Source organism: Urtica dioica, chromosome 4 (genome assembly GCF_054948205.1).
Source record: "Urtica dioica subsp. dioica isolate 48M chromosome 4, U.dioica_male_clone48M_v1_H2, whole genome shotgun sequence".
Classification (NCBI taxonomy): domain Eukaryota; kingdom Viridiplantae; phylum Streptophyta; class Magnoliopsida; order Rosales; family Urticaceae; genus Urtica; species Urtica dioica.
Window position 1 is genome coordinate 2830850 of NC_142759.1, and position 26471 is coordinate 2857320.

The 26471-nt window shown below is 32.6% G+C and overlaps 3 protein-coding genes across 4 annotated transcripts; 2 read left to right on the forward strand and 1 right to left on the reverse strand.

The window, feature by feature from the left end:
• Positions 1–181: 181 nt before the first annotated feature.
• Positions 182–2890, reverse strand: LOC149399272 (PRLI-interacting factor). The gene is made up of 2 exons (XM_089611276.1): positions 1967–2890; positions 182–1479 (listed from the first exon to the last, which is right to left on the reverse strand). The coding sequence occupies exons 1-2, from the start codon at positions 2750–2752 to the stop codon at positions 553–555; spliced, it is 1713 nt and encodes a 570-aa protein (XP_089467402.1). The 5' UTR covers positions 2753–2890; the 3' UTR covers positions 182–552.
• A 7677-nt stretch (positions 2891–10567) lies between these two features.
• LOC149399273 (uncharacterized) lies at positions 10568–12507 on the forward strand. The gene is made up of 3 exons (XM_089612538.1): positions 10568–10730; positions 10816–10878; positions 11499–12507. Exons 1-3 carry the CDS (start codon positions 10644–10646, stop codon positions 11613–11615), a joined length of 267 nt encoding a protein of 88 aa, XP_089468664.1. The 5' UTR covers positions 10568–10643; the 3' UTR covers positions 11616–12507.
• Positions 12508–18452: 5945 nt separating this feature from the next.
• LOC149399274 (mitogen-activated protein kinase kinase kinase 3-like) lies at positions 18453–23336 on the forward strand. 2 transcript variants are annotated; one of them, XM_089611992.1, is made up of 13 exons: positions 18816–19020; positions 19477–19516; positions 19661–19703; positions 19977–20243; positions 20320–20407; positions 20822–20884; positions 20977–21137; positions 21223–21298; positions 21569–21628; positions 21733–21840; positions 21936–22154; positions 22628–22680; positions 22767–23336. In XM_089611992.1, the coding sequence occupies exons 2-13, from the start codon at positions 19507–19509 to the stop codon at positions 23056–23058; spliced, it is 1440 nt and encodes a 479-aa protein (XP_089468118.1). In that variant the 5' UTR covers positions 18816–19020; positions 19477–19506; the 3' UTR covers positions 23059–23336. The 2 variants fall into 2 exon arrangements, with proteins under 2 accessions (XP_089468117.1, XP_089468118.1); XM_089611991.1 differs by lacking the exons at positions 19477–19516; positions 19661–19703 and having other exon boundaries at positions 18453–19020.
• Positions 23337–26471: the final 3135 nt, after the last annotated feature.

A 26471-nucleotide genomic window follows, 5' to 3' on the forward strand; every position in this document is an offset into this window, starting at 1 on the left:
TATTACAAAGAAAATAAAGATATGAATATTCAGTTGTAAGTTGTAACAAACATTAATTTTCAATGCGGAGCTTTTAAATTTTACAATTTTTCATTCGTAATCAGTTAATTCTTCATTGAGCTTCAACTTCTCTTTCATCTAAGCTCCATTATTTGTAACTGAAACAACGAACGCAGTCAAGGAGGAAAAATGTAATTTGTCCCAATTACATTGAAAATTAACTTATGAGGAAAAATGTAAGTTGTCCCAATTACATTGAAAATTAACTTATGCCCTCTCTATCTCACGTGTTGAATAGATCTCGAAGGACTCTGTCAAAGGGTAAAAATAAATAAATAAAAAAATTCACAGTAATCACCTTGGCCTTTTAGGCTTCCATGCTCTAAAAAGCGTTACAAACTAATCCTAAATGATAGATTGATACCACACACGTTATATCTCTTCCCAGAGATGTTACACCTAATTCCACTCCCGGGAACGGCCGGCGAAATATCACACAGTAAAAAAAAAAAAAAAAAAAAAAAAAAACACACATCCCGATCCGATCAAAAGCTACCTGGTCTCAGCGGCCTCCGAGCCTCTGAGGAACGATCTCCGCCACCAAATCTGGAAGGCCTTGCTGAGATTAGGGCACTCGGCTCCGTGCTTCGAAAAGACCCGAAACCACTCCATGAACAGAACATATTGCTGATCCAGCGGAAGCGTCAAAAGGGTCTGTCCTGTGGCGTCCTCCAGAGCCCTCATGCTCAGCCCTTTCTTGCACCGCTGAAGCCACCCAAAGTCGATCAGCATCGGACCGAACCACGACTGAAGAAGCGCCGATCTCGACTCCGCGTGGCAGTGGAGTTTCCGAGTCCCCATCGCGATGAACAGCACCGCCGAGACCCGGCTCAGCTCGTACCTCACCATCGGAGAAGCCGCCTCGTGGGACTTGATCAGCTCTTCCTGGCTCGCCCACATGTCCACGAACTCCTCGCCCATCTGGAGATCGAGAAGGATCTCGAGAAGCCAGTTTATGTTGTCGACCTGCCTCGAGACCCGCTCGATCAGCGGCTTCTCCGATCGGTTCTCCTCCGGCGTTGAAGAGACGGGTCTTCCCGCGAAAAGCACGACCAGCGAGTCGAGGCAGGATTGGCATATCGCGTACAGGTCCTCTTTGTTGAGGTCGGGGTGGTCTTTCTCGTAGACCGAGCTTTTGCAGAGGAGACCCTTGACCAGAGACTTGAGCTCGTTCCTCGCGTTTGTGTCGGTGCTCGAGGTTAGAGACCATACCAGTTGCCGGGCTAGATTTTGCTGTGAGTCCAATGAATCGGGATTCAGATACAGCCTGGCCAATATGTCTCGGGTTGTGTTGTCGTCAAATTTGAACCTGGTGAAGAGGTCTCGTAGCTTCTCTTCTTCTTCCTCGGTCCAGGGAACAGCTTCGAGGTACTTTAAGCACGACGAAACGCCTTTCGAGAACACCATGCCCGCTGAGACCTATAAAAATAGTAAGAAAATAATATACATTATAGCTTAACACACGGAATTCCCTTTCAGAAAGTTAAACACCGAATCCAAATTGAGACCTGCAACAAACCAACTCTCAATTTTACTCAAATTTTTTAAATGGAAACGCTATAGCTCATAAGAGCTCGGAAAATATTAATCATTATGCCACCTAACGTAATTTTACCATTAAGAATTACAAGATTTGTGATCATCTCCGACGCGAAGCTACTTGGGTTCATATTTTTATCAAAATGTCAAAGAATTCAAGACCAGGTTTATTGTATTGGGTGTTCTTTGAAATTGTGTGGCTCAAAGCCAAATGATCTTTCCTTTTATTCATTTTTCCTCGCATAACACACAGAAAATTCCTGGACTTGGAAAAATCCGCTAGTCTCTTCAATGCGAATATCAACAGTTTGTTTATGAATAGAAATAACCAAAAATAAAAGAGACTCAAAGACATTAAACGGATTACCTCAAGGACATCAATGGCCCGGAAAACTCCGATCCTAACAAGCTTCTTTGCTATTGCGACATCGTCATCAAACATAAGCTCGATAGTCTCTCTAAACATCGCCAAGTTCTCTACCTCGGGAACCTCGATTCGACACATTTTCAAAGATCCCGAAGAAGACGAAGACGAGGAAGGCTCGTTCGATGGAATCGCTTTCCTCTTGTAGTCGTCGACTAAGCCCGCGAAAACCTCCGAGTTCGCGCAGAGAACCTCCGAGTTCATCTCCAGAACCAACAGTCCTCCTTTTTTACCCTTCAAATTCAACCTCACGTCGAACTTCGAACTCTCGTTTCCTTTCGCATTGCCTCCGAAAGTCGAAGAGATAGCCGGAGCAGCTCTGAAGCTCCGGGATCTCCGCGCCGGAGGGTCCTCCACCATCGCCGGAGCCGCTGAGGAAGAAGACTCGGTCACTACGACCTCGATCCCTCCTCTCTCACGTATCAGATCAGAATCGATCGGTGAAACCCTACCGGGAGACAAGATCCGGCGAGGATCGATCCGGCCGACCAAGGCCATTCCCAGCCCCGACGACTTCGTGCTCTGCGGCGAGCTCGGAACGGAGCTACTCGCCGTCGGCTTCGCTAGGGTTTCAGTTCTCCGGCTTCGACTTCCCTTCGGACGGTGGTTACCGGCGGAGATTCCGTCGGGGCTCGCCGGAGGCACCGCGAACGAGCAGCACCAGGATCTCTGGCGAGCTAGGGATTCTCTGCGAGAGTTAGGTTTCCGGCGAGACGAATCGTCGTCCATGCTCTAGAGAGAGAAGTGCAAACCAGAGAGAGAGAGACTGAGCTGAGCTGAGCTTGGAGCCTTGGATTGATTGTTTCATTGAAGAAAGAGAAATGGTGTTTTCTTAATTTATTTTAATTATTATATTACCCCTTTTTATTTTGATGATTTGATTGAAACATTTGGATTTTGTTTTATGCCTTTCTTGGGAATCACATTTTGGAGCTTTGTTCGTAAAGACACCTTAACTTTGTGGTAAATTTCAATTTAGTCCTTAAAAGATAAAAAAATTAACAATTCAATCGTTGTAATTTGTTATTAAAGGTTCAGGCTAGGCCCACCGTTTAAACAAGATGGACCAGGCCTATCAGTGTCATGGGCCACGCTTGTGTTTTTAAGGCCCTTTGTTGGTCTACTTTTAAAAACAAGAAAAGAAATATAAATAAAAATAAAATCATGTTTTTTTTTTAAACTGGAAGTGCTTTTTAAAAGTTTTTATCGCGAAATTAAAGGGTAAATTCGTTTTCTATGTGTTGAAACAGAACAAAAAAAAATATAGATTTCTGAAAGGTGAATAAAAAAACATAGAAATAAAATTTCAAATTTCTACCATTTACCTTTTAAAAAAATACAAATATATTTCAAATTTATACCATTTACCATTTATTTTATTTAATCGTGATTTTTTATTTTATTTTATTGAATCTTGATCCTTTGTTTGGACATGAGTATTGACATTAAATATTATAAATCACTCGTGTGGGAAATTTAGCAGACGAGTTTAATTTACCTGATATATACGTTTCCAATTAATTAGGTAACTTTTATATAAGTGTATTTCTATGGTTTTGGTTGATTGCTAATGGCTCGTTTGACATAGCTTTGATTTAAGAATAAATTATTTTAGATTCTGCTTTATAAAAAAAAAAACTATTTTTTTTCAAAAGTAAGCAGTGTTTGATAAACTGTTTTTAAATTAGATTTTACTGATAGAAAAAGCAAATTTAGCGTTTGATAAAATAAACATGATTATAAAAGGGTAATTAAGCTAAGTAGTCTCCTGAAAATAGCCAATTTATTTTTAGCCAACGTTCTGTAAATAAGTGGTAAATAGCCCGGATGATTTATTAACAGCCAAAATTTGACTAGACTACCCTTTTCTTTTTCCCGCCCAGTTTCGTTATTAATCAGCTCAAATATTTCGTTATTAATGCTCGCGAAAATCTAGGAAGTAATTAAAACCGTGTAGATGCGTTCACACACAACCGCCCACATTAATTTTCATAAAAAAAATTAAAAAAGAACCCCAAACGATAATATCCTCTCACGAATCTGTTGCAGCGATTTCTGCAGACCTCGAAGACGAGTCCATCGCAGATGGAGGCTGGTGCTCGAGCCGCGCCTGAGAAGGAGATCCTCGACCGGGTCAAGCTGAAGTGGCTGGCGACGCACGCGCGGGAAGCCGCGATCGACGATGGCGGAGATCGAGTCGCGTCGGACCGTCAGAGAGCGCGCGCGAAGGAGATCGCGACCGGCGATGGCTGGGAAGCGCAGATCCGAGCGTCCACGAGCGTTGTTGAGCAACCACGAGCCGATCCAAGATCCAAGCCGCGAGCGACGCGCGAAGGAGATCGCGACCGGAGATGGCTGGGAAGCGCAGATCCGAGCGTCCACGAGCGTTGTTGAGCGACCACGAGCCGATCCAAGATCCAAGCCGCGAGCGAGTCACCATCGCCGGTCCATTTTGATGGCGGTCAAGTCACCATCGCTGCCGGTGACCTCCGAGGTCCGCGTAGGAAGAGACAGACATATGATTAAATAAGAAGAACAGTTTTTTTTTTTGGTTGCTGTTCATAGAAAACATATTTACAGTATATTCGTGTAAATAAAAAGCATATTTACAGTATATTCATTGTAAATACAAAGCATAATTACAGTATATTCATTGTAAATAAGAAGCTTATTTACAGTATATTTGAACTGAAAAAAAAATTTCTGGAAATATTTTGAGCACGAAAATTCTGGAAATTATGAATATATGGAAGACAAAATAATATCAATAAATGAAGAATATATTTACAGAGTTTAACCACGAGAATAGATACTAATTACCTAAAGTCAACGCTAGAAACTTCCAAAAACATAACAATAAATGGGCTATTAATTTTCAAAATCTGCAGGAAATTTCAAATTTCAAATTTGAAAACTTCCCTATTCGGTTTCTGCGAGTTAAATAAAGGCAAAAGTGTAAACCTAATTTAATTAATAAGCTGCCACGTAAGCAATATGGCTATTTACAGCATATTAACGAAAGGTTGGCCAATTTTAAATTGCTACACATTCCGTGGCTTAAGCAGCCAATTTTTTTATTATAAAAAGATCAAAATAAACATTTTTTTAAAATATAAATTTAGTGATTTGTGTGTATATGTATGTGTATATATATATATATATATATTAATCGTAATTTGTTATATATATATATATATATATATATATATATTAAAGCTTACACAAATTTGTAGGTAGATTTTATAAATCAATATATAAAATATTGATTTTTATATATATATATATGTTTGTTATGTTAAAATTCATTAAAAACAAATATTTGGTAATTCCCTTCTAATGATCATTCAAAAAAATTGTTTTTTTAATTATGATAAAAAAAAAAAAAAAAAAGATACAATACTACGACTATAAGTTTTGAGAATGGGGATGGTAAAATTGTGTGAGGAGACAAAATAATCAATAAGAATATAATAGTAATTGAACAAAATAAAAGAAAAATCAGTTTTCAAAAGCTACGAAACCTAATATTTGGATTCTCTTCTATATTCATCAAAATTGCTTATCCACTTAAAAAAAAAAAAGCTATTTTACCAACGCCAAAAAAACAGTTGAGATTATAAAAAAATATATATATAAAAAAAATAAAAAAAGCGCTAAAAGCACCCTAAATAAGCTATTCCAAACACACTCAACAAAAGTTGGCATGATTACAAGTTAGTGAATCAAGAACATTATTTTAATTCTTAATTTAATTCTCAATCAGTGATTGTCTAAACACTTGTTATTAACTAATTAGAAGAGTACAAAGTCTGAGATCCTAATCCAACTACCTTGTCCAGAGTCCAGACTCCAAACATGCTCTTGGAAAGACAGATTAAAGGAGAAGAAAAGTAAAAAAAGCTCCATTAATATAATAACATATTATATTTGATTGTGTATACAAAAAACCACCTAACTACTCTAAGAAACTGCATTGATATTACCCGGCTCCAACCTATAACGGGTCTTATTTCATTGATGGTATGTTTTCTATTTATATTCCCGTCTCTTAGAAAGAGCCGCTAAACGATCGGACTTGACAGGTGCAGGTAGCTTGACCGCCTTACCCGATACATAGTACATTCAAAATTTTAGTTATACCAAAACTGAATCATTTCGGTTCAAGTATATAATAATATCAATTTACTATTACCATAATAACGAATATGTTTCAATATACATAATATATATATATATATATATATATATATATATATATATATACCTATTAATTTTAAACAATCATTCAATATTTAAAACTAACATATTAGAGAAATGATTAAGGTTTAAGTTTTCTTTGAAACTACTAAAGGTTTAATTTTTTTTAACACAACCACCAAAATTTACCACAAGATATAGAAATATTAACATCATATTCACATATATAGAAGATACATTTAATAAAGTAGACCTTCTTAATAAGCTTAACCTAATTGAATTATTTTTTGCCCTTCAAATAAAAATCTAAACTATATAAGTAAACTAAAACAACATAATAAAATAAGGAGAGTGAGAAAGAGTTTCACTCACTATTTTTCATTTGTCACGCTAAAAATCGAACGTTCTTCATCTTCATATTTGAATCTTCTATCTCCGACAAGGCACAACGACACACAAAGGCAACGGCTTCAGAGAATCATGCGTCAAATACACCCGAGGTTAGCAAATATTTAAAATTGTGCACCGTGCTCCCACTTTTCGACAAAATTGACCTAATAATGGGCCAAGTTAAATTAAAAAAAAAATATATTGAAGTGGATCAGGCTTCTCATAGTCATTGGCTTCGATTGAGTCTCAGCATGAACGAAATCTTATTATGAAAGTTTCATCTACTCTAGCGGCCTCGTCAATGCCAAGAACATGCTTCATACCGATATAATTTTCTTCACGTATAGGTTGGACGTAGATAAAGTCGTGTGGCTGCGTAACGGTTCATTGACGGAGACCGTTTGGGTGTTTGACACAAAAGGAATGGGTTGTGTTTTGTTTTCTTATTGTTTCATTAAGAAAAATCAAATTTAGTTTGCGTTTACAATTGATTTTATTAGTGTCTACGTTATCATTCTGTTTTTTTTTTATCGTAAAGATAAAGTAGTAATCTTTCAAGTTTTGGTATATTTGTTAAGAGCTTTGGCGATACAAGTACTTGAACGTCTTCCTTTATGGTAGGTGGTACTCGAACGTTTTAGATCATCCATTAACCTATGTTTTATATGGTCTTGACTCTTGAGGTCAGTTAAAAAAAATTGTCGATATTTGTATATTTGAGTGTTGTACTATTTATTATTTTTAATAAAAACGCCTCGAGTTGTTCTTACAAAGAAAAAAAAAACCACATATATGTATATTACAAATCAGACTTCAAGTCAAATATATATATTTCAAACCTTTTTCGCGGAAATCTATATTTTAAACTTTATCATTTAGGAGTTGCCTTTGTCGAAGTTACTAATCTAATGATCGGTGGCATCGAAATATGACAAAAGAGACGAAAGAGGTAACTGAACAAGCCCAATATCTTTTATTTTAATGTCGATGATCAATGTAATTTCTATTCATCTCGAATTGCTCTAAGCGAAAATATAGGGAAAAACAAAATAAGAAGGAAAATAAAGCAACTTTTTTTTTTTAAGAAATTGAATAGAAATAAAATTAATCAATTATAAACTCTTTTTTTTTTCTCATATTTTATCATATCCAAACAAGCATTATGCTTCGGTATTGCCCGAAGAAGTTTAGATATAAGTAGAGATTAAAAAAAAAAACACAATAAAAATTTTAAAAAAATTCAAGAAATATCTAGATTATAATATATGTGATTTAGCAAAATGATATTTTTTGAAAGATTTGAAAAAACTCAGTGATAACACTATAATTTTTAACATACACGTTTAATTTTTATGATGGTATAAAAATAAATATTTAAAAATATAAAGAAAAATTTGTAATTTTATCATAAAGTAAATAATGCATTGTTTATAGATGAATAGTAAACCCTACTTTCCTTTATATATGTATATATTTATATAATAATGTATACACTTAATATTTGAAAAATAAAAAGCTTAAACTATTTGATTAATCTTAGACACATTTATTCGAATACTATCTAACATCTATTACATTAAAACCAGTTTCTAAAATTATATAAACAAAAAAGGATTTGTTAGTAACTAGCTTACACATAAATAAGAGTTTAAAATTATAGCCAAACTATCAATTTAATTGAAGTAATAGCCAGTATTAATATGAGTTACCAAATATACCATTTTCCCCAAATTCACCTACAATATTATTCATGTCTCCCGCGTTACACATTATTTGATCGCCATAGGGCACAATAGCGAACTACACGCGATCCAACATGGCAAGGCGTGGTTCGACGCCGACAATGTGCAGTCCATGGCCTCGTTCACCTTCAAGGAGTGAAGAATCTATATTTTAAAATTCTCAGTGAAAACACCTGATGTGGTAGTCGTGAACTCTCCGGCGGCAATTAAGGGGCTTCAACTTCAAGTTTTGACGGAGATCGCGGCGGCGGAGGGGTAAGACGCACCCAGACTTGCTGAATTTCACTTCTTCACCACAACCCAAAAAACTCGAATTCCAGGATAAGTATTTAAGGTTGTGCTTTGTTGTTTGTTCGATTCGCTTTACGGTGTTGCAACGCTTTACCTTTTTTTTTAATAAGATTTATGTTGTTGTTATGGTTGGGTGAACAGTGAAGAAAGTCTATTTTTTAACTGTTAATATTAAGTTAATCTTATTTGTTGTTAGATTAACTTTAGAATCCAATTATAAAATCATATAACTCGCATTCGGCATCCAGCACGACTAAAATGTTAATTTAGTCCTATTTGTTATTTGACTATTTTTTTATGGGAATGAATTTTGTGTCAATCTCATTCACTGATTGATTAGCTGTTAATGTTGATGAATTTTTTGTGTTAATTCTATTTACTGATTGATTCTTTGTAAATGTGAATGGTTTTTGGTGTTAATTGCATTTACTGATTGATTAAATGTTAATCTGAATGATTTTTGGTGTTAGTCCTATTTTATGATGGATTAATTGTTAATCTGAATTTAGGATTAACTGTTAATGCTAAGTTAATCATTTTTACTGTTATATTAACCCTTCAATCCAATTATCAAACCGTAGAAGTCGTCTCCAGCCTCCAACACGACGTCATCTTTAACTGTTGAATCTTATTTACTGAATGATTAACTGTTAAAGTGAATTTATTTTTGGTGTTAATCCTATTTACTGATTGATTGATTAACTATTAATGTGAATTAACTTTTCGTGTTAATCTTATTTACTGATTGATTAATTGTTAATGTGTACGAATTTTGGTGTTAATTGTATTTACTGATTGATTAACGATATTGATCAAGGCGATCCAGCTAACAACGACGTCCAGATCGGAAGCTAGGACTGGAATTTATCTGATTGAAACTTCGATGAAAACTTGGACTCTGACGCCGAAGACGGCGGAGATGACAGTTAAGAAGATAAGCTATTGTTATTGTTGCGATGAATAAGATTTATTGTTGTTATTGTTACAGTAAATAAGATTTATTGATTTCTTGTTGCGGTTAATAAGATTTAATGTTGTTCTAATTACGGTTAATAAGATTTATTATTGTTCGTGTTACCGTTAATAAGATTTACTGTTGTTTCGTTAATGAGATTTACTCTATTTACTGTTACTTTTAATATTGTTTACTCTGACATATTAATAATATTAACACTTAAGATTATTATTGGAATATTGAAATGATATTATAATAAATGGCTTAGTTTCCTAAATAAATGAACAATTAAGCTATAATTTTAAAATAGAGGCTGGGTTAATTATTTAGCTCCCCCCTACAAAAAAATAAAAATATAGAGGCCAAGTCTTTGCCTGCCACGCGGCAAATCCTTTGCATTTTTTTATTTCTTTTATTTATTGTCTTTTAGGAGCTTATCTCACGCACATATCAAAAGTGAGAAAAACATTGGTATATTTTTGTTAAAAAAAATGAAAAGACGGAATAATATTAAATAAATGAGCTCATAGTGACCATATGATGGAAAGCAAAGACGGAATACAAGACGAAACAGCCTACGAGTCACGTGCACGACAATCCGTGCACCTTATCCCCATCCATCGATCCTAACGCGTGACGTCACTCGACGACAACGTGTCAAAATCTACTTGGGCAGCGGCGCCCGCAATTACGTTCTCGTCCCTCGTTCGACCGTCGCTCTGGTCCTAATTTCCTAAATCAGCCATCGCCGTTGGTTCTATGACACGTGTGCACTTAATCCGTTGCCACGTTTCTTTCGTGATTCCCTGTCTCAACAAATATGGAAAATCCTCGTGAACTTCCCCACTACTTGTATTTATTTATAATAACATACACGCACACCACACAAATATATATATATACACACACACTGTACATATATATAAACACGAATCCGTTCTTCATTTCATTTCATTTCATCATTAGTTGAGATATCGCTCTTCCTATACAAAATCCATATATTCATATATAAATATATATATATATATATAAATATATCTCAAAGATGTTAGAAGGAAGAAATATTGATAGAAAATCATCGATAGAGAGCGAGCCAATGACGTTAACAATGAATCAAATTCATTTTGCAAGAGTAAGTTTTTGGATAAAAATTTATGTGTATATATATATAGTATGTAGTTTTAGCTATATAATAATGGTTTAACTTTATGTTGCAGGAGGCCGCGTTATATGTATTGCAAACAAGGTCTATGGAAGAAGCGATGGACATTTTTACAGAGGTATTTTTTTTATTTAGTTGTAATCTCTCTCTCTCTCTCTCTCTCTCTCTCTCTCTCTCTCGTTCCTATGATGTATGTGTATCATAATCCTCGTCTGATATTTTTTTTGGTATGTTCGTGCAAGTGTGTTTTATTTTGAAGAAAGTAAACCTTATTTACTATGGGATTTCATGCTCAAATTTTGTTGAATTTTCTTTTTTGGAAGCAATCATAATCATAATTTGCGTATTACCAAAATTCCTTAAACGCCGCATAAGCTTGTGGGCAAGTTTCAAAATGGTTCAGGGTGAGTTTGGGCCCATTCTTCCCTTTCTATAAAAATGGGCCGGCTTATTTAGTTTATAATCCAAGCCCAATTCTTAAGTCTTACCTTTTTTTTTTTAAGATATTCATGTTATAACTTTTTTTTTAATATATATATACAAAAAAAAAAAAATTACTATCCAAATTTTTTTTTTTAGGCCATAGATTTATTATTAAAAATATGTTACATAATTAAAAATGCTACAAACATAATGACTTTTAGTAATTGTCTTCCTGGTAAAATTAATGGTCTTAAAGCCTATTATTTTTATTTATATATGTATTAATAACATTTTTTTGTGGATGGTGTGTTACAGGGTTTGAAGCCAGTAGTAAGTGTTGTGGGGATGAAGTTGGATCATCAAAATAGTTCTTTTGAGTTACTGGAAGAAGATGATCCTGAATTAAGGGATGTTGTCACAGCTCCTTTCTAATTAATTTACTAATTAATCAATTAGGCTGTCACATATTGTCAATATTTGTACCCAAAAAAAAAAAAAATCACCGAATACACGAACTGTAGTTTTGATACCAAGTTTTGTATTATTTGTAGGTTTTGGCGGGACTTCTTTTCTTTCTCATATGGATAAATTGGTTGATTTTGAGGACTTCATATGCGTAAATTTACATTGATGATGGTTAAATTGTGTCATTATTCTTTTTTGGGCATCTTTTATAAATATGCCGATGAATTTTCTATCCGTAACGAATTTTTTTTTTTTTTTTCAAAAGGGAAGTTATCCTATCTTCTTGGGATGTTTTTAAAACATCTTTTTTTATTATTATAATATAATATTAAATTATTCAATATGTATATATGTTTTGTGGCCGAAGTCGAACAAGTTCCATTTTAAGATGACAAAAGTTAGGCAACATTCAATTATATCGTTACGAAAAGAACGGCAGATCACGTGCGTTCACGCACCAGAAGAAAATAGAAAGGGGATTTCGATGGTAAAAAGAGTTATTTTTGGTTAGGCAACGATTGGTAATAAATTTATTCATATATTTTCTTTTAATGTCGAAGAAGCTAAAACCCAAAAAGGAGTTCACACGTGGGCTGCCAAGTTACTCCTAACTTGAGACACCTCACTTATGCTAGTTTTGTTTTGTGCCCTTTCTTTTTGTTTTGTGCCCTTTCTAGGTTCAAGTTATGGCGGTTTTTTGTACTTTCTATTTTATTTTTATTTTACTAGAATTTATCAAACTGTGATTGGAATTTATGTTTATTAATTATGAAATTATTTACGATAGTGATGTGTATTATTGATGATACAGTATATCTTAGCAAGAACAAATTATAATAACAAGTTATGTTTTATTTTAGATGGGTATATTCGTTATGGACAAATAGTATATATTTTTGGCTATTTATATTAAAATCTTATGTGGATAACGGATAAGAAAATAGTGCGTATTTGATCGAATATTTTAGTCTATTAAATATATATGTAGACAGATATTTAAAACAGATTTCCTTAAATAATTATTTAAAACAGATACTTTAAAGCTAATGAACTCAAGTATTAAAAAAACCCAGATGAATTTAGATAGAAAATTAAGTTCGATATTTAGGACTAAAGTACTTATAAATGTTAATTTCAGCTAACTGATTTTCTATTCTTTTTTATAATATCTTTAGATAAACTAAAAAGCCTTATTAAATTGTAGGTCCCTATTTCCTTGTGGATTTTGGTATTATGTATCTGTATTTACGGGTTTTTTTTTACCAGCTATTTAATCAAAAGCCTCTTCTTCTTTTTTAACCTTGATGTTTTCGTAGGCTTATTTTTACACACTACATAACAACGTTTTTGGCATAACAGTCTATTTAAAAAAATGAGGCATCGAAACGGGACATTCCGTTTGGGTTGTGATGCCTAATATTGACTTGATCTAACAATATTAATTATTGTTTATTAATTAATTATTATTGAGACAATAAAGTAGTTACAACTTTTTTACCCTGCAACCTAAACCTCGTTGTGGGCCATTAATGCTAATTGAAAACATTTTAATGTAGATTAGTATCATATTCAAAATAAGAAACAATTATTTTATTTTGTATTTTTTTCAATTTTTTTCGTTATCATAGGGAAAAGGTTGCCGCGTTTACTATGTCAAAGGATTTATAGACAAGTTGGTATATCATGCTTACTTCACCATGGTCCATGGTGCGACAACTTTTGGCCACACAATAGCACAATATATTTTATATATTACAACAAATAACCATATAATTTTGAAGAATTATAAGTAAGTTTGTTTAAAATGAATACAATTTTACAAAAATATACACTTATTACGTGTCAATAATTTTTTTTTATCATGTCAATACATTTATATATAGAGACGTAGATTAATTTTATAGAATCTAATTTAAGCAGTGTCAACTTTTAATTATTTTGCTAAAAACCAGAAAATCATGATCATTTTTGCTAGAAACGTAAAACATTGGCTATTACCGTCATGAATGATGAATCAACAATGATGTTGAAGTTTACAAAAATCTAGAAGTAAATTGATGACAAAAATTTCCATCTGGTTTATTAACGGATATAAAAAAAATACACTTTTCTTAGACTAGATTATTAATAACAAAAAAAAAAAATACTATTACAAAACTCCATTTAGTATACTTTCTTCTTCTTTATTCTCTTTTTTATTTTTATTTATGGGAGGAAATGATAGTTTTTAAAAACCATGGTCCACTATCTTTACGCGGCTCTTCCCATGATGCTATCAAAACAACTAAAAGGGATGTGTATTTTCAACTCACTCTCTTATATTATTCCCCAAGTGGAAATGTGTATCCCAATCGGTTAAATTAGTTTTGGTGCCAACTAATATGCAAATTCATGTATGTCAATCATTATTCGTACCACGCTTCAATTTCATTGTATTCTCATTACCATAATACAGTTATGCATTAAAAATTTACATTAATATACAAATTCTCATTAATGTTTCATTTTTTGCACCAATATAAATACATCGCGACTGTGTCGATAAATATTAGTCGAATACTAAATAAGAATAAAAATGATACTGCGCATCTTCTTAATAAGTACCAAAAACCTATAACGAATCTTCTTAATTGATCGACGACACGTAGTTGTTTTAATTGTCGAAACGTAAATTTTTTTTTATTTTGTTTCACTTGCATCCACATTTGTCTTAATCTATCCGGAGGAGATCGGTTACACTTAAGAATTGCTTGTTGTAGAGGACTGAGATCTCCCCCATGAGAATTATTATATTGAGTTTTGTAGAAGGGTCTCCTCATATTTCCTCTTATGCATTGTTAATGTGATTAATAATTTTATTAAGCCACAGATTTAATACTGCCTTTGTTTTCTTTTTCTTCTACGATGCCATGAGTTTAAAGTTGAATTACCTAAAACAACTATTAATGAATGACGACAGTATATGTGTCTATATATGTATATGTATATGCAATGGTTAAAAGTCAAATTAATGAACGTAATTCGCTCCAACATGGAAGTTTTATTATCTATCAACTCATTTAAGACAAATTATAAAGTTGACTATATATGTTTGTTGGAAGGAACTCTGTATCCATTGGTGTCTTATAATAGTAAATATTGTGAGTATATTGAATGGATTTTTTTTTTCCAAGGGAAACTTTGGTATTTTTTCCAAGGTGCAGAGTTTTTTTTATTTTATTTTCAGGTATCTTATTTATTTAATTAATTATTATTATTTTTTTTTTTGCGATTCCATTATAAAGCTAATTCTCATAAATCATGTGATTCCCTCAATCGTTTTAGGAATACACATTTCATGTGATTTCATATCTCTCTCTGAATAACAATAAAACAAATACATGGTTGTTTTATTTAGATTTTCTTATGACTTCATAGTAGGAAAATATTCCATCGTAGTCGATTCGTGCTTCTCTAGTGGAGATTGAGCCGAGAGTCGATTTCCTTCTCCAGTAGTGCAAAGGTACTATATGGATCCATATGCATTCGGAGTATTTGTGTGTTTTTTATTTTTTTTTTATTTTTTTATTTTATGTTAATGTATATGTAAATTCATGTTAATATCAGTATATTCGTGTTTATTTGTATTAATGTTGGTAAATTTGTTGCAAAAATGCAGTATGAATAAATCTACGATACTATGGCGTAGAGCACCACAATGAAACACTCTTGATTGGTCAGATCGGTATTGAAGATCACAATATATATATATATATATATATATATATATATATATTTAATTTGTAGGCATTTTTGTAATAGAAGAGTTATTTTTTTTGTGTTCTATTATTTTTGTCATCTATTTATTTGTTATTTTTGTTAATGTCTGTCTATTTTAGTTAATGACTATTATAAAATATAAATTAAATGTTAGTTATATAGCAAATTTTAAGATTTATAATGGTTAAATAGGTATATGGCCCTTTGAAATAGACCATTAACTTTTTATGCAAGTGATATTTTAGTTGCAGCAAAATAATTCTCAAGCTATTAGTTATTAGTTTTGTAGCAATTTAGTTATTACAGATAACATTTTTTTTTTAATGGAATTCAAGACATAATCAACATTTACATACTTCAAATAATTTTTTTATTATGTACAAGAAACCAATTAACTTATATCTAGACACTAAAGAATTAAAATAATTTTTTTATTTTGTACAAGAAACCAATTAACTTATATCTAGACACTAAAGAATTAAACAAAAATCAAATAATTTATAGAGTAAGGTTTATTTCAATGATACTCTTAAAAAGTATTAACATTTGATTTATATTTCGTATAAATGCTCTCTAAATATATAACCATATAAAAATTCAAATTTTATTATATAACTGATTTTAGATAAATTTTAAGTAAATAACCACGATATTTTAATAACAAAACTAAGAAGACATTAATAGCTGTACATGTTCATTAACAGTTATAAATAATCATCATACTCTAAGAACATAAATGAAATACTAAAAACGTACAAATAATGTAACATCACCATGATGAATATTTACTTAAAATTTACAGAATATTAACTATTTAGCAAATTTATAAATTTTGGTGATTTAGTTAATGAATTAATTGTATTTTAAATTCCTTAGAGGTAGGGGTGAAACTGGATCAGTTCGGTTCGGTTTGGTTTTTGACATTTTTAGTATCCGAATCCGAATTTTCGATTTTTAAAATCTCGGTCAAGTATCCGGTCCAATTTAGTGTAAAACCAAAATTCGGTTATCCGAATATTCGGTTATCTGGTTTCTTAAATCTAGTATCCAGTTCAGTATCCAATTTTTAAAATTCGGTTATCCAATTTGTAAAATTTCAGATCCATTTTAATATCCAGTTTTATAAAATGGATATCCAGTTTCAAAAATCCAAATCCGGTTTGTAAAAATTCAAAAAACGAGTACAAACGACTCTTATAAAGCTCCAAAATGACAATACATAATCTAAAACTGAGTAAAAAAATAAAATTCAAAAGGACACTCGTCTCCAACTACCTGCACATGTAAATATCATAATATAAAATTAAAATTACAACCCTAATGATCATAATAAACCATACAACAATTGAATTTGTACGTTACCTTTATAGATCACATAATCAAGTTGTAGTAGCAGTAGGAGTTGATATATAAGAAGTTTGTTCTTCTATGACAACGTGAGCATCATCTATTAATAATAATGACATAAATTTAAAATAAATTTCTTTTAATAAACAAACAACACATGAATATGTCAAATAAAATGTCAAAATTTTAATTATCTTACCCGAAACAACTTGCTTAGAATCATTTAGTGCTTCCACTTCATCCATGTATTCTCAAAAATAAAAACGCTAGGTCTCTCTCAAAATTAGGCGAAGTCTTTTTTTTAATATATATTTATTTTTAATTAAAAAAAATCGGTTAAATAACCGATATCCAGAGTTTCTCAAAATCAAATCCGTTATCCGGTCCAGTTTTATAAACCGGATCGGTTATCCGAATCCGAATTTCGGTTAGCTGACGTTGCTCCAAATTTCGGTTTCGGTTCGGTTTGGCTATCGGTTTTATCCGATTTTCGGTTCGGTTTTGTACCGCCCTACTTAGAGGGTACATTTTTTTTTAAAATTTATTGTAAATAAAATACACAAAAAAAAAAACAATTTAATCTAAAAGAATTAATTTACTCTAACACGATTGAGTGTTTTATTAAAGAACTTTCTCTTTTAAATTGCCACATCAGCTAGCTGGTTTATCAACTACTACTTTGCCGTCTTTCTCTCTCATAGCTGAGCTGTACCTCACTGTAGTGTTCGGGTCCCACACTCCCTCTCTCACTTATTATTATTATTTTATTTTGTACGGAAACATCCCTCTATCACTAAAAAGAGAATTGTTTTTTTATTTATTTTTATATTAAATTTACTATATAAAATTATGAATTATGTTTTTGGGTTTTCCTAAATTTTTTATCAATTTAATATCTCATCACCCCATGGTCGTAATATAGTATTGATCCATATATAAAAATATGTATAGTAAGATATACATTGATTTATTTGAAGAATTATTATTAATTTATGTTGTACATTGAACGTAAATATTATGATATATTGATTTATTGTAAATAATATATAGATATATGCAAATATAGCGTAGAATTTATCATTATACTTATCTTAGTTTATATGCTTATCCTTATATTTTATACATTTTAAACTATTACGATTTTTTAATACGTTATTATATGAACTCTTAATTCAATTTTTTTTATATAAATAAATTATTATAAACCATGCAGGCGGAATTTATAAAATAGTCTAAATTTATCTACAGTCATAATTTTATAAAATAAAAAAGTATCGAGATCAAAGTGTAATAATTTATTGTCCTTTCTATATAACTTTATATAACTTATTCATCCGAGTAAATATTTTATTTAAAATATACATGATTTAAACCATGATAAAAATTTAGTCCACTTCATTAAGAGTTGAAAACCTTTGAAACTTTACTAGAAAGCTTATAATATTGTAAGCATTAGCTATTTTTTTTTTTTTCTCTCAAAAAAAAAAAAGCTATTTTTTTTTTCTAATCAATTAGCTTAGAATAACTATGTATTATACTTAGAGATAGATAACTAGAGGTCGAACATTCACCATGAATTTTGACGAATGATAGTGATAGAATAATAATGGTAATATCGTTAATAATACTTTATAGATATTTATTTTAATATTTATTACAATGAGTAACTTGTCTTCTTGTATTTCGCTTCTTCTTTCCTTTTTCTCGAATGCTATTGCTAATCAATCAAACCCAAGTCGTCTCTCTCTCTCTCTAAGACAAAGTCTTCTCTTTCTCTTCTTCATATAAATCCTTTCACTTCTTCTTCTTCTTCTACATAGACTAGATTTATTCTTTTTATTTATTATTATTTGTATAAAAAAATAATTATGCCTGTTTGGTGGGGAAAAAAATCAAGCAAGCTCAAAGAAGACAATCATCACCAAAACCACCACGCCGATCGATTGTTCAATTCTCCGAAGAAGCCGAAGAGCTTCGAGGAAGTTCTCGGACGCGTCTCGCCCAGGCTTAGCCGAGACTTCACCGGCGGTGGCTCCGGCGGCGGAGCCGGAGGAAGTTCTTCCTCGACGGGGTTCTCCGGCTTCGAATCTGAGGGAAAGTGTCATCCGCTTCCGAGACCGACGACGACGACCGGTGGCGTTGGAAGCGGTGACCATGGCGTGAGCTTCGGATCCGGTAATGCCTCAGGGTCGGTCTCGAGCGTGAGCTCCACGGGCTCGTCGGAGGAGCAAACGGCCGGCCAAGACCACGGTGGTGGTGTTTTAAGGTCGGCTGTTTTTATCTACTTCCTTTTACTAGGGTTTCGAGGAAATCGCAATCGAATTGAACCGGTTGATCTTTTTGCCTTTTTCGATTCGATTGATTTGAGTTGCTGTTTATTTTTTTAATTATTAATTATTTTAAATTACCTTTTTTATGGATAAATTATAAATAGGAACAAGCGCGTTTTTTTTTTCCTCTCTGTAGGATTTGTTGTCAGAGTCTGGGTGGTATTATTGTCTCTGAGGAATTTTTTTCAGTGCGAAATTCCACACGTGGCTCTGCCATTTCTCCTGTTTTCTTTTTTCTTCAGATATTCATTATCTCTTTGTTCTTTTATATCAGAATTTATAACTAACTTTTTTCTTTTACAAAATTTCAAATTAGTACTCATACTGACGATTGCCGGGTTTGATAACTTCTATACATAATTGAGCCTAGCTAATTTACTTTGGTTTTATAGGCCAACAAATAAAGACTTCAAATATGGAAGATGATAATAGGTAAATAAACAACTTCAGAGGACTGTGTTCTGAGTCCAATTTTGTTTTGGATTCTGAAATTCTGATCAATTTGGTTGTCTTTAGTTATGAATTCCCTTATTCTGATCAATTTCATGATATGAGGTAATTTCGTTTGTTTTATAGGACACGAATCAAAAAGAGAAAAGAAAAAACGAGATGATACTAGGTAAAAAGCAAACAGCTTCAGAGAACTGTTTGAGTGAACTGTGTTCTGTGTTCAATTTTGCTATGAACTCTGAACGTCTGATAAAATTGGGTATCTTTTGTAATGATTTTTGAACTTCTGACAATTTCATTATGAGAGATAATTTGGATGGGTTTTATAGGACAAAGAAAAGATATAGAATGTAGGACATGCTAATAGGTAGTAGAACAAACAGCTTCAGATTTCTTGTTTTGAAGTCTAAAATTCCAATCAAATTTTTTGTTTTGACCACAGGCCACAAACTACTGATGCCAAATTCCCGATGAGGTCGAAAAGCCCCGGGCCCGGTTCCCGTGGGCCCACGAGCCCGACTTCCCCGCTCAATCAGCTCGAAGAATGTCGGAGCCAATGCCATCGCCTTCCTCTTCCACCAGGCTCGCCGACGAGCCCACCGACCCTGCCGGGACCAAGAGCATGCCCGCCCGGCGAGAACTCCAAGTGGAAGAAGGGTAAGCTTTTGGGGAGAGGAAGTTTCGGTCACGTCTACCTCGGTTTCAACAGGTAATTATAACAATAATAACTCTTTGTGCTCTTCTTGGTTTGTGTTTTTGATTTTTTTTATCGGAATTTCGAACAGTGAAGGAGGTCAAATGTGCGCTATAAAAGAAGTACGGCTCGTCTCAGACGATCATACATCACGAGAAAGTTTGAAGCAATTGCACCAGGTATTTGTTGATTCTGTCCTAAAACAAGTACGGCGTGTTTGGAGTTTGAACCCAGAACTATCTGAGGGGATGAATAAAATCCATTATATTTTTCTTATGTTGCTTGAAATTAATAAATATTTATCGAATGTGCGTGACTAAAATCGTGATTTAATTTTCCTTGGAAAAATGCGTGAAAAATAAAAATCGAAGAAAATTTGGGGATTTGGCCACGTGTGACTCTCTTGTCATTCTCTTTCTCTTATAATTTCATCGAATTTCAAACACTATAAAAAAAAAAAAATTAAAGTTTCCCTCACAATTTTTTTTTCAAATTTTGATTTCCATTGGAACGGACGGGTTCCAGAGGCAGCCTTGGATTCTTAATCGTGTTTATTTACCTTTGCAATCGATCTGAACTTTGCGTGTCCGCAGGAAATAAATTTGCTCAGCCAACTCTCGCATCCGAATATTGTTCGGTACTTTGGAAGTGAACTGGTAAAGATTCTAAATTTCTATAGTACTTTGAACTTCGAGAGTATATCTATATCGAGCGGTAAGGTATCAATCACGGGCTGTCATGATCTCAGGCTGATGATTCACTGTCGGTTTATCTGGAATTTGTGTCTGGTGGCTCAATCCACAAATTACTTCAAGAGTACGGTGCTTTTAAGGAACCTGTTATACAAAACTACACAAGGCAGATTCTTTCCGGGCTTGCATACTTGCATGGAAGAAAAACAGTGCACAGGTGGGTTGTCAGAGCAGGGGTTTCCATTTATTTTTTTATTTTTTTTTTATTTTTCTATATGGCTAACATATTTTAACCATGGCAGGGACATCAAAGGCGCAAATATTTTAGTTGATCCTAATGGTGAAATCAAGCTGGCAGATTTTGGCATGGCAAAACATGTAACACTTCGCTTCTGTTTAATGAGTTTGTTCACCAAGTTAATTGTGCTTCATATCATAAATTGCAACAACGAGAAAACGAAGAGTTTTTATTTAGTCTTTTGCTTATTTTTACATAATAGTGACTGTTTCGAAGATTGTGTATATCATGCCAAAAATACATCAGTTATATTGTGGCTCAAAACGTTTCTGTGATTAACTCGATGCTCGTATGCATAATTTTTTTCCTGGTTACTGGATCGTAATGAGACTTTGTTATCAATTTCGCAGATAACGAATTGCTCTTCGATGCTCTCTTTCAAGGGAAGTCCTTACTGGATGGCTCCCGAGGTAGTGTCCGAATACCTAACTTTCCAATTTATTTTCTGTATCTTTTTAAACCCTTGGTAAGAATGCCATGACTAAAACTATCTTTCTAATTTTTTTTTCCACAGGTTGTGATGAACACAAATGGGTACAGCCTCGCAGTTGATATATGGAGTTTGGGGTGTACAGTTCTCGAAATGGCAACCTCAAAACCTCCTTGGAGCCAGTACGAAGGGGTACGGAAAAAACGTTCCCACTATACACATTCAAATACTCATTATTTTAAATTTTAAATTTTTGGCTCAATTAATTCGTTTATTTATTGGCGTAGGTGGCTGCGATATTCAAAATCGGAAACAGCAAAGACATGCCTGAGATCCCTGACTACCTTTCAAACGATGCGAAGAGCTTTGTGAGTTTGTGCTTGAAACGAGACCCGTCGGCGCGGCCCACGGCAGCCCAACTGCTCGACCACCGCTTCATCCGAGACCAAACGACTCCGAGGACGCCAAACAAGGAACCCTTCCAATTTGATGGTAGCAGAACACCGGTAAAAACCTTCGATACCATTTATACATATGCCGTTATTCATATATATAGATATATCATTGAAAATTGGAAAAATATACGCACTGTACTCTGTTTGAGTGAAATCTTGTGTTCTACTGATATCTTATGTTTATACTCTCTATTTGTCAGTCCATTAAAATCCTCACTTGTGTTTACTGTTGGTTCCTTCACTTTTAAGAAACTCGAGCGTTTAGTTTCGGTTTTAATTTCAACCCCCACTTAGCTGACTTATAGTTTTTGAATCGTGTGGAATACCCTATTACACTATGTTTAAATTATAACTGAACATAGTTTATTATAATCAAAGTGCACAGAGTGAATTTTTGTTATTACTTAACAGAATTAAGAATATTACAAAAGAAAAAGCATTTTTTTCCCTCGCGTGTCACACACACCTAGTCTTTGTGGATAGTTTTGTACTGAAAGTCGTTGCAACTTTTCTTTCTGAAACAGCCGATTCTGGAGTATGTGGTCACGCCGCCTTCGAGATCTATACGAAATTCCCGGTAAGAACCGCTTACTCTGAACTCATTCATTCATTGATTGATTCGTTTACTCATTCATTTCACGTGTGGCGTGTTTGTAAATTCAGAGAGAACACGAGGACGATAGCAGCGTCAATGCCGGTATCTCCGTGCTCGAGCCCGCTCCGACAGTTCAGAGGGTCGGCCCAGCAGAGGAGCTACCTCCTCTCCCCGCCCCACCCGAATTTCGCTCCGGTGGGCCAACAAAACGGCGCCTACAGTACCAACATCGGACCGTCGAGATCGTGCCACACGGCCTCATCATCGCCATACGCGATCGATCCCTTCTTCCGTGAATCGCCGCTGCTCAAGGCTCACACAGCGCCTCCCGGGGGGTCCCCGAGAACGAGACTCAACTGAGAGAGTGGGAGAGAGAGAGTCCTTTCTTCTTAGTGTTTTTTTTGTTGTTGGTTTGATGGGGATTTTTTGGAAGTCTATATCTTGATCAACCTCTTTTGTAGGAAAAGAAAAGAAAGAAAAGAAAAGAAGAGAATATATGATGTGAGGTTCTATAATATGATCTTGTGAAATCTTTCTTGATTGTTGTAAATGAGAAGGTGGGTGGTTAGTGTTTTGTAACAACTATATATGTTGTATACAATAAATACATCAATTAAATGGCAAAACACCATTTCTTATATCCTTTTCTGTTTGGAACAAGTGTTTCGGATTTCCATTGTATCTCTCCGTCTCTAATGCTCTAGTTTATTTTGTGATCTCTAAAGAATTGAACTAGGAGATTGAAATGTTGTTTGATCATCTTTTTTTTTTTTTTTTGAAAAAAAAATGATCACTTCAATTGAAAATATGACTATAAATATAAATTGTAACTATACATTATTCAAATAAAATCTCGAGTCTATACTATACCTTCAGGTTTAACTCAGTTCTAAAAAAGAAGAGAGTAAAATTCAATAATTTTGAGGAATAATTTTATTAATCCGCTTAATTGATATGCCGCGAACCAAATATAGCTTAAATATTCACTCAGGATAAACCAAAATGACCAACTTATCTATGAGGGGTTATGTCCACTCCATTTAATCAATCTAGTTGCCAACATTAATGTCTCTTTTGACATTTTAACAACAATACAATAAATAGAATCTAATATATATATATAACATATCAATACAATAAATATCTTATACAAATTCGGAAACAATTACTCCAAGTTATAATAATTTGAAAATGATTTCAGTTTGGAATCATGTAATTTATGTTACATCTATATCACTATAGAGCTCGAAAATTAAATAAGGTGACAACTTCCACCGAATTGAGCCTTATGGCCCTTATCTCATTCGAAGGTTCGATGATTTAAGTCAAAATATGTTAAAACATTTAATGTTATGATATGATAACGATTTGATCAAACTCATTCGCATAAAGCTTTTGATGTCATCATAAATAAAATAAATGCCCACATTTTTTTTATTAATTTTTTTTAATTATAAAGAAAACTATATAATGTTCGTTTACCTACCTGACAATGGATTAATATATATAGAGATTTGTAACTAACTAGGCTATATATATAATTTGAAAATTTGAGGCATGGTATATAGCTATGCACATTATTAAAACAAAAAATTAGCAAAATAGCCAAATCAAACCTTATGATTTGTTATTTAGCCAATGTTTTGTAAATACTAAGTAAATAACCATGCCGATGACGTGGCCCAATAATAGGTTTTTTTATTTCCGAAAATTGCCCATGTACGTTTGAATTTTGAATTACATATTTGAATTTTCGGTTTAAATTTTTTCCCGAATTTTTTTGAATTGTTTTCCTGATATAAGTGTGAACATGATTTAATCAATTTATGATTCCCTTTATTTTAGGAACTAAATGGACGTGGAAGTTGTAATTTATTTGTTTCTTTTTATAGATTATTTCTGATATTTTTCGGCCAGAAATATATTGTATCGTTTATTTTTTTAAATATATGTAAATAAGTTAAGGTTATGACAACTTATGCAGTAAATATACGTAAATAAACACTTCCAGATAACCAAATATAATAATACTTAATATTTACACACATTTACTACAGATATTAACAACCATACATTGTTGTAAAATCCAAGGATTGACGTAAATGTGTAAATAAAGATTTACACACGACAAAAATTTAAACTGCCAAATATTTACTTAGATTTACTGCAAAATATGTCAACACCTATTTTTTCATTCTAATATCCAAACACCCAAAATTCTAAACGCATTCACAATGATTTTTCCCATACATTAACACTGAAACATGATTACATTTTACAACGCATCAAGATACATTAATTTACACACATTTACTACAGATATTAACAACCATACATTGTTGTAAAATCCAAGGATTGACATACTCGGTGTAAATGTGTAAATAAAGATTTACACACGACAAAAATTTAAACTGCCAAATATTTACTTAGATTTATTGCAAAATATGTCAACACCTATTTTTTCATTCTAATATCCAAACACCCAAAATTCTAAACGCATTCACAATGATTTTTCCCATACATTAACACTGAAACATGATTACATTTTACAACGCATCAAGATACATTAACAGAGATTTTTTCTTAATGGTAGATTGAATATTGGTGGAGAGATAATCGGTAATTAATTTGAAGTTATTACTTCCTTGATTCTCGTTTACACGTTACCTTTTTTTTTTTTTTTTAAGTAAACCGTGTGCTTATGGGCGGGAAATGTCTGAGCTTTTTAGTAAATGTAGTAGTGTCTTAAATGATATCTGGCTATTTACTTAGTATTTACAAAACCTTTCTTATTTAGCAATGTTAAAGGTTTGATTTGACTATTTTGCTAAATTGCCCTTATTAAAATATATCATTCGACAGCGATCGCCATCCATGGTATGTAACTACGCACAATGCACATGAATAAATAAACATATATGTAAAGTAAAATAATAACAATAATAGCTAGGAATACTTCTCTAAAAAAAATTACGACGTTTTATAACATCGTTTTTTATACGGTTAAGACTTAAGACATAAGAAAGCTAAATGGTAACTAGAGTTGCAGGCTAACAAGAGTTAATTTAAAATTCTATACATATCGCTCTATATAATTATATATATGCATACATAGTATATTAATTATTATATATAATATTGTAAATTTTATAATGAAAGCTAGACATATGGACACCGTTTGCCGGTGCTTTTAAAAAAGTGATTTTAGATATAGTGTAAGAAAAAATTGTTGTTTTCAAAAGTAAATAAGTATTTGATAAACTATTGTAAAATAAACGTAGCTGTTAGCAAAAAACGATTTAGTATTTGATAAAATATATATTAATATTTGTAAATAATAATTATTTATATGAAATTTAATTAATAATAATAAGATATTTTTCGTATATAAAAATATATTAAAGTGGTGTCTATAGATTGTAAAAAATAAATTATAATTTTTGTTCATATAAAAAAATTAATTGATAAATATAAATATAATTAGAAGTAAAAGTTAAAGTAAGAAAATAAACGAGTTAGAAAAGAGAAAATACAAGCCAAAAACAAATGCTACGTCTAAAAACCATCAAAATATAGCTTTTAAATTTTTAGTTAAAACATTAAAAATCACTTTTCAACTTATTATTTTTTTTGCCAAACACTTAAAATATGATTTAACTTGTAAAAATGATTACTTAAAATTTTTAAAAAACAACTTTTACCAAACGCTAAAAGCAAGCTTAATGAGATGATTACTTCAAAATATACCTTTTAGATTTTTAGTTAAAACATTG